The sequence below is a fragment of the Vipera berus genome (assembly GCF_964194415.1).
Source record: "Vipera berus genome assembly, chromosome: 2".
Lineage (NCBI taxonomy): Eukaryota > Metazoa > Chordata > Lepidosauria > Squamata > Viperidae > Vipera > Vipera berus.
The window spans coordinates 40999828-41017705 of record NC_138203.1 but is presented as its reverse complement, the minus strand read 5'-3'; the positions used below and the strand labels follow the sequence as shown (position 1 = coordinate 41017705).

The 17878-nt window shown below is 36.8% G+C and overlaps 1 protein-coding gene across 1 annotated transcript in view; it reads right to left on the bottom strand.

Moving 5' to 3' along the window:
• Nucleotides 1-17878, bottom strand: part of ADGRV1 (adhesion G protein-coupled receptor V1) — a gene marked incomplete at its 5' end in the record, with an annotated part of 265197 nt that overhangs the window by 57511 nt on the left and 189808 nt on the right. Inside the window, one exon of the mRNA XM_081318856.1 lies at nucleotides 14813-14991. Coding sequence (XP_081174982.1) covers nucleotides 14813-14991 — 179 coding nt within the window. The remainder of the gene's footprint in view (nucleotides 1-14812; nucleotides 14992-17878) is intronic.

The window sequence follows — 17878 nt, the reverse complement described above, 5'->3', positions numbered from 1 at the left end:
CAAAAATTCTATCAAGATGTTTCTTCTTTACAATTAATTTCTATCTATCCACACTATTATGGAAATACACAATCACCAGATTTTGTCTTCTTGGAAGATTAGATTGAATATTGATAAACAGACTTTAAAAATAAATATCATTACCAGTATGATCTTTACTATTTCCAATGAGTATACCTAGAAGTCTAGTTCTGCACTATTAGATAAACCATTGTGAAGGTTTCTGTCTTTTGTCCTTTCACTCACTCTGTGAGTGCGCCCGCCCTTTGGAATGAACTGCCGATGGAGCTTCGGACTGCCCCCGACCTTCGCTCGTTTCGCCGGGACTTAAAAACCTGGTTGTTTGAATTGTCTGGCCTGGACTGAGGGATTTTAAATTTTAAATTATATTAATTAAATCAAATTAAATTAAATTAAATTAAATTTAAAATTTTAATTTTTACTGTTATTATTAATTGTGGGCTTGTACTAATTTAATTTCATTTTATTCTCTTTTTGTACTGTTTTAACTGCCCTGTGAACCGCCCTGAGTCCTTCGGGAATAGGGCGGTATATAAATTCAACTAATAAATAAATAATAAATAAATAATTTCTGAACTGATTTATTTTGAAGAAAGTTGATTTATAGTATAAATTACTATTACAAAAATGCAGTGTGCATCTGCCAACCTTACTATTTTCAGAATGCAAGAATATGAGATAAAGCAAATACAAACAAATTATTCTACTAATTAAATGTATAAATCATCCACTTTGGTATATCCACCTATTGCATAGAAGGGACTGAGCTCTCTTGGCAGAGAGTTATATGCTATGGCTGGGCAGGCCCTGTGGGAGGGAGGGAAACATGTAGTGCTCTGAATCTTTATTTAGTTATGGGATTTGTATCCTGCCCATTTGAGCAAGTTGGTTGGATAACAGTTAACAGCATAACTAATAATAGCTTAAAAGAACATTAAATGTAAATTAGAAAATAGCAGATTATAACAAAATTAAGCTAACACAAAAAATTAAGAAAATTAAGATAAAGCAGGGTTGAAACCAGTAGTGAGCTCATTAGTTCTTCTGTACTCAATTTTCCCCCACATAGCCACAGTTTTACAGCTTTCGGAAAAATAAGCAGTATATTCCAAAGGCAGGCAGCCGTTCTGAAGAAACCTGCCTCCAGAATTGGAAAAGCCAGGTTTTTTTAGCCAATGCAAAGTTCAGGGGTCACCATAGGATTCACATCACTTATCAGAATTATTTTTTTTATAATAGATGATAATGAGCTCTCTTATGAAAGTGACCTAAGTTAATCTTCTATTTTTCTCTACTAATGTTAAGTCTCAATGTATATACTTCACTGTATATACTGTATATAACTCTCAAGAACTATTACTTTGCACACATGAAAAATATATACTGATTATATGTTTGAATATGAAACATTTTAGAAATAAGGAAGGAAACCCTGTTGCACCTGGAAGATCAAGTTTAGTAGTCATCTATGGAACCCAAACTTTCATCTACAAGAATTTGTATTATCGTATCTCTGCAGCACAGAGAAATAAAATGTGGACAAGTGTGAAGTTTATTTTTTTATAAAATTTTTTTTATTGATTTTCCAATATTACAATTGTATCTTTGAAAAGCAATGTGGTGTCTGGGTTACAATAGTTCCATTTCATACAGGTACATGTTATTACAGATCTTCAATTTGTTGTAGCCAATATTTCCTCTCTTTTTTCTTTTAATACATATTGTCTCTTATCTAAATTAACATACTTCTTATTTTATCTATCAGTTATTTAGTGGTTTCCTTGCATTTGTTAATATTTTTATATATTTTATTTATTTTAACATTTCATCTTTAAGGCATCAATCACCTTATAAATTTTCCCACCTTTAATTTTGCATTATTATTAAAGTTAAACGTTTGAAGTTTCTCATTTTCATATTTCTAAGTGACCCCACTTCCCTTTATCGCAGTTCTCTCCAATGCCTAGTAATCTAGATACACATCCTATCTATCTCATTTCCATATCAAGAGGTTAATAATACAATATAATATTCTTGTTTCCATTATAATTTCCACATAGTGTAAATTCAATAACCAAAATTTTTCCCATTTCAACATTTAATACATCCTTTCTCTTCTCCTTTATATCTGTTCTCTCATGCTTATAATTTTATTCTTATCACTACATCCAAGTATATTAATTACATTATATCACTCTTAACATAAATACATCTTAGTCAATTTCATTTAAACGGCTCAATATTTCAATTTAACTGTTGATATTCACACATCTAATTTTTTTAATTAGCCAGTGTTTTTATCTGCACATCAAAACAGTCTCTCATAATCCAAGTACAATCCTGTCTATTTAGATATTTTTCATTTCAGGCCTCTTAAATATGTCCATTCTTCTTCAATCTTATTCTGGCTTTTTTCCTTTGCTATGTCATTTTCCTTTTCTTTGCTTCAGGGTCATCAAAGAGTTCTTGTGTTGTAGTATTAAATTGAAAAGGTTGAAAAGCCCCGATCTAGTCCAACCCCTTGCTCAGGCAGGAAACCTTATACCATTTCAGACAAATGGCTGTCCAGTCTCTTCTTAAAAATTTCCACCATTGGAGCATTCACAGCTTCTGGAGGCAGGTTGTTCCACTGATTAATTGTTCTAACTGTCAGGAAATTTCTCCTTAGTTCTAGGTTGCTTCTCTCTTATTGGAACACTACTATCATGTCATCCCTTGTCCTTACTAGACATACCCAATTCCAGCAACCGTTCCTTACATTTTTTAGCCTCCAGTCCCCTAATATCTTTGTTGCTCTTCTCTGTACTCTTTCTAGAGTCTCAACATCTTTTTTACATTGTGGTGACCAAAACTGGATGCAGTATTCCAAGTGTGGCCTTACCAAGGCATCGTAAAGTATTAACACTTCATGTGATCTTGAGTCTATCTCTCTGTTAATGTAGCCTAGCACTGTGTTGGCTTTTTTGGCAGCTGCAGCACACTGCTGGTTCATATTTAAGTGATTGTCCACTAGGACTCTGAGATCCCTCTCACAGTTACTACTATTGAGCAAGGTACCACCTATACTATGCCTGTGCATTTGGTTTTTCTTGCCTAAATGTAGAACCTTACTTTTTTCACCATTGAATTTCACTTTGTTAGATAGTGCCCAATGTTCAAGTCTGTCAAGATCCTTCTGTATCTTAAGCCTTTCTTCTGGAGTGTTGGCTATTCCTGCCAGCTTGGTGTCATCTGGAAATTTGATGATTTCCCCATCTATCCCCTCATCCAAATCATTGATGATGATGTTCAAGAGCTCTGGGCCCAAAGATGTTGAAGACCCCTGGGACACCGCACTATACACTTCTCTCCATGTAGATGCAGTTCCATTAAGGATCACAAACTGAGTATGGCTGGTCAGCCAGTTACTGACAGTTATTTTTCTTCAAGTGAAGGTTAGACATTGATGTTATGGATAGGTATTGAATAGTGTAATGACCAATAGTTACTTCCAGATTAATCAACAATTCCTTTCCCATTTTATCTTTGAACTTTCTGAACAAAATAATTCTGTGACTAATATACTCCAGTTCTCAAAGGAAAATACTGAATAAATGAAAGTATTATGTTGATGAAGTATTATGTCAGATTGAAGAAGCTACTTGGATAAGCAGCAAAATGTTTCAAACCAAAAAAGGAAAGAAATCCAGTTGTCATGACTCAACTTTCAGATGGAAATATTATATTTGTTTAATTGCACATTTTGTATCAGCAATGATGGCTGGTAAATGGCAGAAAATTCCTGATTCTCTGTGTACAACACTTTGCATGAACAGAGCTTATGTATTTGCCTTGGCAATAGAAGTACGTAACTGCCCACACTTCAAATTTATGGGGCTAGAAATTTCACATCATTTGGCTATGACACCAGTAGGAATCTGATATTCCCCTGGAAAAATAAAAACTGTCCTGAAAAACCCTCCAAGTAGTTAAACAGCAAAACATTTGTTATAGCTGAAGTGTGTGTACTGATTTTTTATTTAATACTCATAAGGCAGGTTGCTAGGAAAGTAAGAAAAATAAAAACATTTCACTGTAATTAGCAAAATTCCCTCTTGGAGTTTCCCATTTTTCTTATCAACAGTTTATGCCAAAATTATAGGAATAAAGCCAGTGCTTTGCAAGCACATGTTCCAAGCCCAGAAGCAAAGTAAAAGATCATGTATTGTTAGTCAAGATCTCTGAACTAAACCTACATAACAATATATTTTAATGCAGACTGAACATAAATCCTGAACATTCGTGACAGAACAAAACTAGTTAATAAAACATATATATGAAATTCCCTTGATACTTCAGATTTTAGGTAACATTTTAATAGCAGGAACTCTTGGTTTACAATATTGAGGAAGGGAGATTCCCTAGATCAAATTAATTAACTGAGGGTTGAGATGAAAAATGTAATTAATTAGACTAGTATTTTTCAAACTGATATCAACAGGATACTCTGGAACAAATACTTCCCAAATTTGTAGTAAGCATGGCACATTCCTGTGCTGGAGGAAAGTAACTTGGGGTATCCTCCACAGCTAGGATGGCGAATAGTGAGGGAGCTATAGTTCTGGATGCTATAATTCAGAAAAAAAACCCTGCTTTTCCTCATTCCAAGGTTAAAAGAATTCTAACCATAACCCTAAATTGTAAGCATTCTAAATATATCTAAAGCAGGAGTGGGCAACCAAGAACTCTTTCAAAGATGTTTGCATATATTCAGAGGACGGGGCAGAGTGTTCTATTCAAAGGGCTGCAATGATGCAGAAGAAGGAAATAAGGAAGAGAAGGAGTTAAAAGAAAAGAAAGAAAAGAAAGCTGTATCTACAATTGGCATCAAATCTGTGTTTCTCATGCAAGTGGTCCATGGTGATTCTTTACAAAAGCAATGGCTACCCTAAAGAACTTTTACTAGGCAGCTGAATACTAAGCAATAATGCCTATGCTATGCTGTCATCATCACCTAACTTCCACCTATGATGTGTTTGCACAGCACTAACTGGGTCATTCTCTTTTTCCTTAGTATTTCCATGTTGTTTATGTGGGTTCAGAAAAAAATAAAAATAAATCAAGAACAATATAATTGATCAATGTACAGAAAGTTTAATCAGTCCCTTTCTCTGCTGTCCTTAATACCCTCCATAAGCTGGAGATAAATCGTTATCCTGGGAAGCCCTTTCTACATTTGCAACCTTCCTAGATAAATGCTCCAATTCTTGAAGAGGTCACAAAGATGGAACAGTTGTCCCTACTCTTCCTGACGATGGGACTAATTTGAATCCCCAAATAAAGATCTTCTACCTACCAATGCCTATCTGGATTCTATTCAATCTTGAGGTTAATTGATGGCATATTGACTTGTCCAGGTGCCAAGTCAGCAAAAGGAATTAAATCCAGGACGCTTGAAAGTGAAACAAACATTATCTTATATACCATAATTGCTGTTTAAATGCAATGCTTAAAACAAGCATAATGAATTTCTTGGATTTAAATATAGTGAACTTCTTGGACTTTCTTGGACTTACCATTCCTATCCTTCCCTAATTTGATGTGATCACTTATCTCAGATTATACTACCTGAAGACTTTACCATTACATTTTATGGGCCAAGGAAGGAGCTAAATCTGCCTCTCATTCTAGCACTATTAGCCTCTGGAGCAAGCTGACATTGTGTCACTTCTCAGTCCTGAAATATAATGGAATAACATAAACATATACAGTATTTCATACAACTGTACTATTTGGAAACAGAAGATACTGCATACAGCAGATACTTTTATAAACAAAAAACTATCTCCAAATTCAGAGATAACACTTCATAATTTATTGAATAGTTAGAATATAAAATTCACTGTGTATGAAGCCATACAACTCATTTAATAAATCTTCCTGTATAGATCTATTTTTAAATGAAAGAAAAAGAAAAAAAAACAAATTGCACCAAATTATCTGGATTTCCCTTGGTTATTGTTTACAGATTGTTGTTTTTGTTTCTCTTCTCTGAAATGTGTTTGCAAATCCTGGGAAACCCTTTAAATGCTAGTCTAGCACAAACAGGGGATTTTCTTTAAAAGATTTTCTGTTCTGAGTGCCAGCAGCTTTATGAATCAAAACAAACAGATGTACCATATCAATTGCTGAAGAGCGTTGGTCTGAATAGTACAATGCAATGATTTATTTATTAAAAAACATTGAGACCAGCATGACTGCCCATAAAATCATTTGATTTTAATTGTCAGTTTCTATGAAACAATACATATCCTTTTTTACTGCAATGAAAAATTCAATTATATGTAAGAGCTCTGATTCTTATACCAATCTATCACATTCTGTCTGTCTACCCATCCATCCATCTATTCATCCATGACAATTTTGCTTCAGACTTAGGAAGCAAGTAAAAACAGCCATGCAAATTATTTTTATAAATATTTATCAAGACAAAAAGGGCAATTAATTATCTGAATTTAGGCTCCACTTTAGAACAGGCTTTTTTCTTTTTTAAAAAAGTTAAATCACGAGTATAGAAGATGAACTTAGATCAGCACGCCAGTCTTTAAACTGAAAGCCTATAGAAACTAATGGAATACTCCCTAAAATTTGGCAGGCGACTGAAGAGAAATCAGTAAAGATTGTAATAAAGCTATGCTAACAACACAGTGGCCACCAGATTGGAAGATGTCAGTCTACATTCCAATGCCAAAAAAGGAGACTTAACAGACTATGCAAACCATATTTGTAATTTCACAACTAGCAAAATGTTTAGGATCATCCAACACAGATTAGAAACTGCATTGGATGGAACACAATACATTATTGCTGGCGTAAAAATAAGTCAATATGTACTTCACTGTTTACAGAAAAGCTTTCAATTATGGCATTTAAATCAAGCAGCAAAATGTGCTATAAAAAATAGGAAACCCAGAACATAATATTGTCCTCATGAAAACATATACATAGGTGAGAAAGCCATAGTACAGATATAAAAATGTCACAATTTACTAATTTACATTATATACTGACAGCTGTAACAACAAATTTGGAATACCATTATCATACGAGGAGACTAAAATTGGAGAATATGAAGAAGAATGGCTCCCATATGTACTATGCATTATGCAGCAGAGTGAATTTAGACAATTGAAATACTGTTTTTAGGAAGAATATTATAAACTAATATCAATAATAGTTGAAAGGATTTAGATAGTTAATACCCATAATGTTTAAAGTAATATACATACATACACACAAACACATATACTGTATGTATTTGTTGTGGAAATAAACAAAAGGGAATCAGGGACTCTCTTACAAGAAAGTTTTCCCACAATGTTTTTATTTATGTTTTATTCCATTTTAGTTGGTGTTTTTTCTTTTATTCCAATGTAAAATTTGTTTTTCCTTTGCCTTTCATTTAGGATAGGATAGGATAGAATAGGATAGGATAGGATAGGATAGAATAGGATAGGATAGGATAGGATAGGATAGGATAGGATAGGATAGGAAGAACATAATTACTATATGTTAGCAATACTGGGCAGCTATTCTGAAGTAGTATTTCAACTTAAATATACATGCTTAGTTCGGGACAAACAAGGTTCCCTGCCTGCTCAACCTAATCCTCTCAGTTACAAAATATAATTTCTATTGATTCCGAAAGCATCTACATACAACCTGTCTTTAAAATAGTAACATGTGGATAATTTATTTTTCATAAAACTTGAAGTTTGCAGGGTTGTATTCTTTGTTTGCATGACTGAGCTATAGATCTGCTTTATGATAAGGCTTTGCAGTTCCAAATCTGCACCATCAATTTAAGCCTCCCACCTTCCTTAAATGCAAATCTAAACTGGGAAGGACAAGCTTCAATTAGCAAATTACCAAACAAAACAAAACCATCAAATAATGTTTATTATCACTAAGAAAATTTTGTTTTTGTTTCAATTAAAAATATTTTAAAAGGTACAGAAACTCATGAAATAACATACACAATTATTCACTGAAGACTTATGGCTAAGACAAACACAGCACTACTTTCATTTAATAAACAAGGGAAATGCAACAAGTGCAACTTCTGTTAGTTCTATCACTAGGAATACTTTTAGTGAATCAGAATTTGGAGCCACATCATTCCAGACTTTAGTCATGGTGGTTGTCACCATGTTCAGGCACCCATGGGGGTTTAAATAGACACTCTATGTTTTTGTTTGTATTGGATTTTTTTTTCTGTAAAATGATTTTTTCCTTTGTATGAAATGTACTATGTAAGCATAATTACAGAATTATAACAAAATATATAAATACAGAACTACAAACATGACTGGGAAAAACATCAAAATATCCTAGAAGATGAGATTGCTAACTGGTGTGGTAACTGATGCAGTCCAACAGCATCTAACTGAAAACAAATCTTTCCACCTATGCAGAAAGGAAACTGCCCAAACAACAAAGAAACAAATGATCAGCTCTTAATTAATAAGATGATTTTGGCAAATTGCAAGAGAAGGAAGCCCAACTTTACTACAGCTTGATTCCTAGAAGGCATTTAACTCCTCGCCACATGATTGGACTGCCCAGAAATAATAGGAGTCAGTTGACACATCAGAAACCTTGTGCAAAGATCAATGGCGCAATGGAAGACATGGTTGCTGGTCAATGATGATAGACTGGGAGAGGTTAATATTGTTGTGATTCTGGGTCAGCCTGTGGGTTCGGCAGTTGGGTCGGACGACTCAGAGGAGGAGGAGGGGGGTGTTGAAGACCTTGCTGAGAATAATATTGAGGCTCCACAGAGCCCTCAGCCAGGCCCCTCCCACCTGGTCATGACGCAGACCCAGCTGTGTGAGCTTGACAGCGTGGATGAAGATGACCCACAGCTGGCCCTGTTCAAGGATGCCCGACGCAGGAGGCAGTCAATCAGGAGTAAACAGAGGAAGGCAATGGGGCACCTCGGAAGGAGGCAGAGAGAAGCCACGCCCTGAACTGTATAAAAGGGGAATGCATGGGAGGGCTGGTTTGCTGAAGGCAACCGCTTGAATAGCTCCTGTTTCATGGTTCGTGTCTTGTTCTGTTTGCTTTTGTATCCATAAATTTGGCAGGCTTAGTTCCAGCCTCTTACCGCTTGTAAAAGGGGTTGTCCCTGCTTTTTCTGCAGGGCCGGTAGCAGGCTGGTACAGAACAAATATCAAGAGAGGAATTTTCAAGGAGACTCACTCTCAGCACTGTTTGCCATTGATTCCTCTGTCAATAATACTAAACAACCGGAAGTCAGCCCTTGGCTAACAAACAACAAAAACATATGTCAGGGTATTCTGCCTCCTTTAAATAGACAATCCAAAGTTGTAAGAAAAAAACCCATCTGAAATAAAATAGCTTGTCAACACTCTAACATGCAGCCAAACATTGCAATGGAGTTTGGACTGGACAAATGTGCTATCCTTACCATCAACAGGAGAAGTAATGAAACTGAAGGAATTAAGATGCCCCATGGAAGATTTTAAAATCCAAACTCAGTGAAGAAAATACAATCAAGTTGATTAATTCCTAGGCAATTCCAGTTGATATACAACTAGAATAGTGGACTGGACTCAAACAGAACAAGAAATCCTGGATAAGAAGACCAGAAATATAATGACAATGAATCGTGCCTTTCATCTACACAGCAATCTTGACAGACTCCAATTACCTAGGAGCCTAGGTAGGAGTGGAATGTTGTAAGTACACAAGACAATTGAAGAAGGAAATAGAGCACCAGAAAAATATCTGAAGGACAGAGAATAAGATTCACTGAATCTAATACACCACAAAGGCAGACTGAATATCAAATGGATTAAACTGGCCTGTAAGAAAGACCAAATGAAGAATAGAAAAGAGACAAGGCAAAACAAATTATCACATGGCTGGTATGTTAAAAATCTAGCCAGAAAAACAGATAAAAAGAACATCAGGGAAAAGCTAAGAGCAGGAAAGTTGAAGAAAATGATAAAGGCTATTTCTGGCTGCACAAGACCTAGACTTAAGAACAAATACATATGAAGGCAGACCTGAGAAGGCAACAACAGACAGCAAATCTTACCTCTGCAAAGAAGCTAAAGTAACAGTACTTGAAGAAGGCTGCACAGTCTGACTACAAACAACAGCATGACAAAGTAGCAACAATGATGCATTGGAAGATCTGCAAGAAATACCAGTTGCCTGTAAGCAAGAACTGGTGGGACTAAAAAAAAAGTTATGTTAGAAAATGAAAAAGAACAAACCGCTGTGGGACTTTAGAATTCAAATATAAAACATCTGCCACACAACACCCCAGGTTTAACAATTGTTGATTTAAAAAAAGACAAAAACTCTTGGATGTGAATACTGCAAAACTCAAAGACGGTAGAACAGAACTGAAAGAGTCAAAGAAAAAGACCTGTAACTAGAACAACTGTGGCAAAAGAAAGCAAAGATAGTACCAACAATAATGGGCTCCAACAATAATCCCCAAACAACTAGAGCACTATGTGAACCCCATCAGCATTGACAAAATCACATCAGTCAATTGTATAAGGCAGTTTTAGTTGGAACAGCTTACATCCTGCAACAATGACATTAACACCATCAAACAACCATGACTGCTTATCTTGGGAAGGACTTGATAGATGGATAAAACTCCAAATCCAATATCAACTGACAATGTGACCAAGAGCAACAATAACAATAATAATATTAACATGCCAAGAAACTGCCATAAAGTTTTCAGGAATTTTGCTCAATTTGCGCTATGGTTACTTTAATCTGCTAATTCAAATGAAAAAAATATCCAGAATTCTAATACAGAAAACACTTATATCAATAAATGTAACCAGCAACTGTTTGTGTTGATAAGAGCCAAGGGATCATTAAGGATCATAGTTTATGGATTTTAAGATATCTTATTTATCTAGTGTAGCTGCTGTCATTTGGCTAAACATTTTCTGATGGACAAAGAAGAGGATGGCCACTAATTACTGAGCACAATAAAGAATGAAACATAATGAAAGGAGAGATAATGTAGATGAAACTGTAAGAGGTGTGGTTCTCGGGGTCTAAAGATAATTTTGGGATTGGATCATGTACTTAGCAGATTGCTTCAAGTCGATATCACTTGGGAGGAGTTTGATTCTGTGACTCCGGAGGAAGTGGACAGGATTATGGGGAGACTGAGCTCCACCACATGTTTATTGGACCCGTGCCCTTCCTGGCTGATTTATGCAGCCCGGGAGAGGACACGCAGCTGGTTCCAGGCAGTTATATCAGCTTCTTTGAGTGAGGGTAGCTTCCCTGCCGTCTTGAAAGAGGCGGTGGTGAGGCCCCTCCTCAAGAAGCCTGCCTTGGACCCAGCTGTATTGAACAACTTTCATCCGGTCTCCAACCTTCGCTTTCTTGCGAAGGTTGTTGAGAGTGTGGTGGCGCATCAGCTCCCTTTGGTCCTGGATGAAGCGGATTATCTAGACCCGTACCAATCGGGTTTCAGGCCCGGGCACAGCACGGAGACGGCATTGGTCGCGCTGGTGAATGATCTCTGGAGGGCTCGGGACAGGGGTCATTCCTCTGTTCTAGTCCTATTGGACCTCTCAGCGGCTTTCGATACCATCGACCATGGTATCCTGCTGCGGCGTCTCAGGGGATTGGGAGTGGGAGGCACGGTTTTACAGTGGTTCTCCTCCTATCTCCAGGGACGCTCGCAGTCGGTGTTGACAGGAGGGCAGAGGTCGACCGCGAGGTCTCTCGTTTGTGGAGTTCCTCAGGGGTCGGTCCTCTCGCCTCTCCTGTTCAACATCTATATGAAACCGCTGGGTGAGATCATTCGTGGCTTTGGAGTTGGGTATCATCAGTACGCTGATGATACCCAGCTTTTTCTTTCTACCCCAAACCACCCCAGTGATGCCCTCAACGTGATGTCCCGTTGCCTGGAGGCGGTTCGGGTCTGGATGGGGAGGAACAGACTTCAACTCAACCCCGACAAGACCGAGTGGCTTTGCATACCTTCATCCCGGGTCTATTCGGATATTCCATCTCTTTCTATGGGGGGTGAATTATTACCCCCCGTAGATAGGGCTCGCAACTTGGGAGTCCTCCTAGATTCGCGGCTTACCTTGGAAGATCACATGGTGGCCGTGACTAGGGGGGCTTTCGCCCAGGTTCGCCTGGTGCGCCAGTTGCGGCCCTATCTAAGCCGGGATGATTTATGCAAGGTCACTCACGCGCTCGTGACCTCTCGTCTAGACTACTGCAACGCTCTCTACATGGGGCTTCCCTTGAGGACCACCCGGAGGCTCCAACTGGTACAGAATGCAGCCGCGAGAGTTGTGTTGGGAGTTTCCCGATACTCCCACGTGACACCTCTGCTCCGTGAGCTGCATTGGTTGCCAGTTGTCTTCCGGGTGAGATTCAAGGTGCTAGTAATGGTGTTCAAAGCCCTCCATGGCATGGGGCCGGAGTACCTCAGGGAACATCTGCTGCCGGCATCAAGCTCCCTGCGCCCTGTGCGTTCCCACAGAGAGGGCCTCCTCAGGGTGCCACCGGTCAGAGAATGCCGTCTGGTGGCCCCCAGGGGGAGATCCTTCTCTGTGGGCGCCCCGGAGCTATGGAACCAGTTACCGGTTGAGCTCCGGACGGCGCCCGATCTGCGCTCCTTTCGCCGCGATCTGAAAACATACTTGTTCGAGCAAGCCGGCCTGGCCTGAGGGGGGATTGGTGGGGTTTTTTATCATTCTTATTGGGGTTTTTACTATGTATCAATTGTATTTTAATCGGGCATGTATTTAATTAGCTTTTAATTTTTGTAAATTTCTGTGTTTTATTCTTGCCCTGTACACCGCCCTGAGTCCTTCGGGAGAAGGGCGGTATAGAAATGATAATAAATTAAATTAAATTAAATTTAGAACTTGGCTTCTTATGAAATGAAGCTGGTAGAGGGATTGCCAATTAGTCTGTAGAAGGTTTAACAGATATTAGTAGGCACTTCTAGTATTGACACACAGACCAGAGAAAAATAGATCATGTGGGAATTCACATTATTTTTCTCAATATTTTATAATTCTAGGCCACCAGTCTGACACTCTGATAAGAGTACTGGGCCACACAAAGCACTTGTAGAAGGAATAATAAATTCTGTCCTGGTTGCTTTCAAAGACTGTACTCAAAGGAAGATATATACTGTATGTGAGAATGCTAGTTTCTGATTTAACAGTTCTGACAACGTATGCAGGAATCAACAAAGTGGTCTTTGCTGAAACAAGAAAAAAATATAGCATGTTGGTTTGTGAGATTAATCATAGGCCTCAGGGCCATTGGAATACAGGAAGAGGAAAAGAAGAATGCTAGTAAGAAACTACTATCAGCACACAGCTATATACATTTTTTCTCCTTTTCTCTTTGGAAGAAAAAAATAGGTTAAATTTTTTTCAAGAGAATTGTTTTTACAGAAACCACCTGAGTAACATGAAGAAACCTGGTGATTTTGACAGGCTCTTGTTACCTATATAAAAGGAAGGGTGGGACTCACCCTGTTCGAGCTCAATTACAAAATATCAGTCAGGGCAGGTGGAATCCCATCAATAAGGGCACAGAGACTACAAACAGTGATGTCTACCTGCTGTGCCTTTCAGGAAGAAAAGCTCTTAGCAGTTTGCAGAATAAATAATCTAAGTCAGGGTGTCAAAAAATAAATACATATTAAGCACATGTTGATTTTGACATAAATCAACCTCACAATGCATTGCATGTTCGATGATCCACTTTTGGTATACATCATTGTTTCTCAACCTGTGTACATGATTTTGGTGTATGTTTTGCTTCTTTGACCAGAAACTCTACCATGATAGGGGATGTGCAAAATCAAAAAATGCATTGCTTTAAAATACTATACCATGAAATGCAATAGTAGTGTCTTACAATTTTGACAAATAATAACAGGCAAAAAAATTGCATTTCTAAGTATCTAAGACACTTTGAATACATATAAATATTCAATAATTTTTAAGAGAAAATGATATGACAGTGTGAGCATTAGTTAATTTTGTCTTTAATTCTTCATGAATGTTTATAATAGTTCTGATTGCCCAGTGATATTTTTGTTAAGCAATGCCAGAAAGCTGCAAATTATTATTATTATAGTTTACCTTGTTAATTTAAACAGTGCCAACAGTATACCCACAAGAAGTCCAAAGCACCTTGCCACATTTAATCAATACCTTTTTTACTGAAATGAACATTTTTATGGGACCATACAGAAAAAAGATGCAGCTTGGAACCAATTGGTAATGGAATACCCCTACTTCCTCCAAATATTTTCTGTTTTGTATTAGAAGTACAGCCACATCCCTATTTATAACACTTCATTTTTTCTATATGGATATGAAGGATTTTCTGACAGTGGCCATTTGTCATGATTTTTAAATTGCATTTGAGTAGGCCTTAGAATTCTACAAATGTCTATAGTTATGAAGAAAATTCATTTATAAATGACTCCTGTCATTCAATGTTATTCACATTATCATTATTTCTCCTCTGCTTTATTAAATTAGATGAGCAGAATGTCATGTAATCCACTCCTCTCATGTCAATTACAGGAAAGGAAAAAGAGTATGACTCTTAAATTTGGTTTTCTCCAAACTAGTTTAGTTATGTAAGGTGAGGGGATTTGTAGTTTAACTATACATGTATTATGTATTATGTATGTCACCTCTAGATGAGATAGGCGGCATATAAATTTAATAAATAAACGAATATGTATACTTACAGGTCATTGTGAATCAGGCCATAAATCTGTGGTAAGTTATGATGATAGATTCCTCGCAGGATAATTAGTAAGAGTATAACAATAAGGGCTGGAAGACTCCAACCCAAAAGAAAAAAAATTAGATGACGCCGTTCTGTGTGTTCATCGTTCATCACCAGGATATACCAAAAATTAACAGCCTATGAAATAAAAGGGAACATTAAATCAATATGCTTAATAGTATTTCACTAATAGTTCTGTAAAAACAACTTTTTAGAAATATACTTATGGCAACATCCAGCCCAATTAGAAACATAGAAAACTAACAGCAGAAAAAGACCTTGTGGTTCATCAAATCTGTCCTTTGAATTTTTTCCTCGTTTTTAATTTTTTTAATTATTATTTTTATGATGGAGATATGCTTATGCCAAGCATATTTAAGCTCAGTTACTGATGTTTTTATTATTCAAAAATAAAACAAAAAAAAACATGGACCAAAGAGTAGCAAACTATATTTGCAACCAGTCTATTCTAGATTTAAGAAAAAGAGTTCATGTAAAGCACTATAATTTATTCCATGGACAAAAGTTCTAATTTTTATGATCTTTAAAGGTTGGTATCAAATATAAATATCCTAGGGTCTGCCTCTACTGTATAAAAGCAGTGGTTCCTATAGGCTAAACCAAAAGGCAGTATGTACAACAGATAAAAATATTAGAGTAGAACCCAGGATTGGGTTTCAGGTGCCTCTTTCAATATATCCTCACAGAAATGTAGAAAAGATATAAAATGAAGAGAGAAACCTCTGCTTCCCTCTTATAAATTGCCTTGGGTTCTCAGAGAAACAGAAAGGTATGAATGTCATAAATAAAAATAAACATATATAGTTTCATTCTGAATGAACATTAAGAGAAATGTATCAATAAGAAAAAAATGTTCATGAAACCTATGGCATCACTCTATAATGAGAGGCTGGACCCCCACTCATTGCAGTCCTTCAAACAGAGGCTTGATAGCCATCTGCTGAAGACATTTGTGCTGGGTTGCATGCTCTGGATGACAATTTTATGCATGTGCAACACATTGTGAAAAAAGAGCAACAGTAATTTTGATCAGACAAACAGAAACATTTTGTTTAATTTTTATCCCACTCACCTGAATTGCAGAATTAGCAATTAATTTGCATAACATGCAAAACAGACTATCTGCATTTGTCAGCCTGGAATATGTAAGGTCTATTCTGAATCATGCATAGAACTGCTGATTACATTAGTGCCTATATCATTAAACCTATTTGTATACAGCACGGGTGTCAAACTCGCTGCATCACCTGACTTTTTTTGGAGCTGGGGTGGGTGCGGCCTCCACATAATGAAACCAGCCTGTGGGCCGGCAGTTTGACACCCCTGGTATAGAGCATTTGGAGAAAATGAAACAATGCCAATACTTGCCAGCTAAAAATAGGTCTTCTGCTAGACATTACATGATAAAAATAATAATTTTAAAAAGATTTAAAAAGAAACTGCTGGTGGGAAAGTAACCCCAAAACTTTTGAAGCCCAAATCTCCTCTCCTAAATGAACCATTTGCAATCAGGAAGCATTAAGTCGCATTGAATTTATTCCCAATACCTTTAACTTAAAAATGATCTAAAAATTTATTGAGCTCATGACTCCTGAGAATTCAACATTTAGTGATAAATAGGCAATTGTTTAAATGTACCTTGGCAAACATTTCAAAAGGTCAAAGGAGGAAATTAATGGCTACACATTTTCTTAATACAATCAGGGAAAAATGATGTAGTAGACATTTTAAATAACTCTCTGTGTGTGTCTCTGTGTGTGTGTGTGTGTGTGTGTGCATGTGTGCATGTGTGTGTGCATGCATATGTATTTATTAGCAGCTCATCATTTTAATGAGCCTATGGAGCTTTCTGTGCCCTGCATTCATTTTATAACTATGTTGATTTCTTTTTGTGATATTAAAAGAATAGAGTGTTAGGTAGAATGCATCTTGCTGCATGATCTTGTAATAAAATTGGGCCATGCCTCAGCCACAGATAGATGAACCGTGGTATTTATTTTTGTCATTCTATTTAGCCAAAGAACCATGATCCCATTAATTCTACCTCTTAGAACAAGGTTTTTTTAGCAATGCAATTTTCTAGGAACTGGTACTATGTGTCCTTACCCTTGTTTTCTGTAATTGTTTAATCACAGTTACGTATCATCTTATCTCTTATTGCATAAATGATAATAGTGACCCAACTGGACCTTGTAAACCTTGTGAACTTGGTTTGTTTGCTATTTCCTGTATGTACATTCCTGATATGTAATGTCATTTTTTAAAAATCTTGATAATTATACGCCTCTCATCTTTTGGTATTCTAGAATTAAACAGATCAAATACAAACAGCAGATCTAACTTTAGCAATATTTTTCTGTTGCTATGGGGTAATAATAACAATTAGTTGTATGGACACAAAAAGGTACAGCCAGTTTCCTAGCTGCTAGAAGAATGAACTCCTGCAGAAATTTATGCTAGGGAGTAAATCAGAAATAACTTACACTTTATTTGAAGTGTAACCAAACATCCTTTCTTGGTAGATCTGTTTTAAAGAGAAGCTGGATAGCAGCTGGATAGCATTGTGATTAGAATGCCATATTTGATGCGGGAGACCAGGGGCCAAATCTTGGATGATACTCACTTTACCAGTAGGGTCCATGGGCAAAGATTCCCCAACGCTTCACCTGCCTATCTCAAAATATGTGACATGAATGAGGAGAGTCATACAGACTTAGACATCACTCAGATTAAAAAAGTCCACATCAAATGTTGGGGAACCAGGACAATTTGATAAGTGGACGACTGAAACAAATCATTCATGGATAAGACAAGGAAACCTGGAATTGATGGAATATTACTACAGCAGCAGACCTAATGAGAGGGGATAAATGAAAAGTATGAGGAAAGCATGAATATGTACAGAAGACCTGCATCCTCACTGAGAAACAGCTAGTTACCCAACACTTCAACATAGTTAAGAGGAAGCTGCTGTCACAAGTTGAGATAGATCAATTATACATTA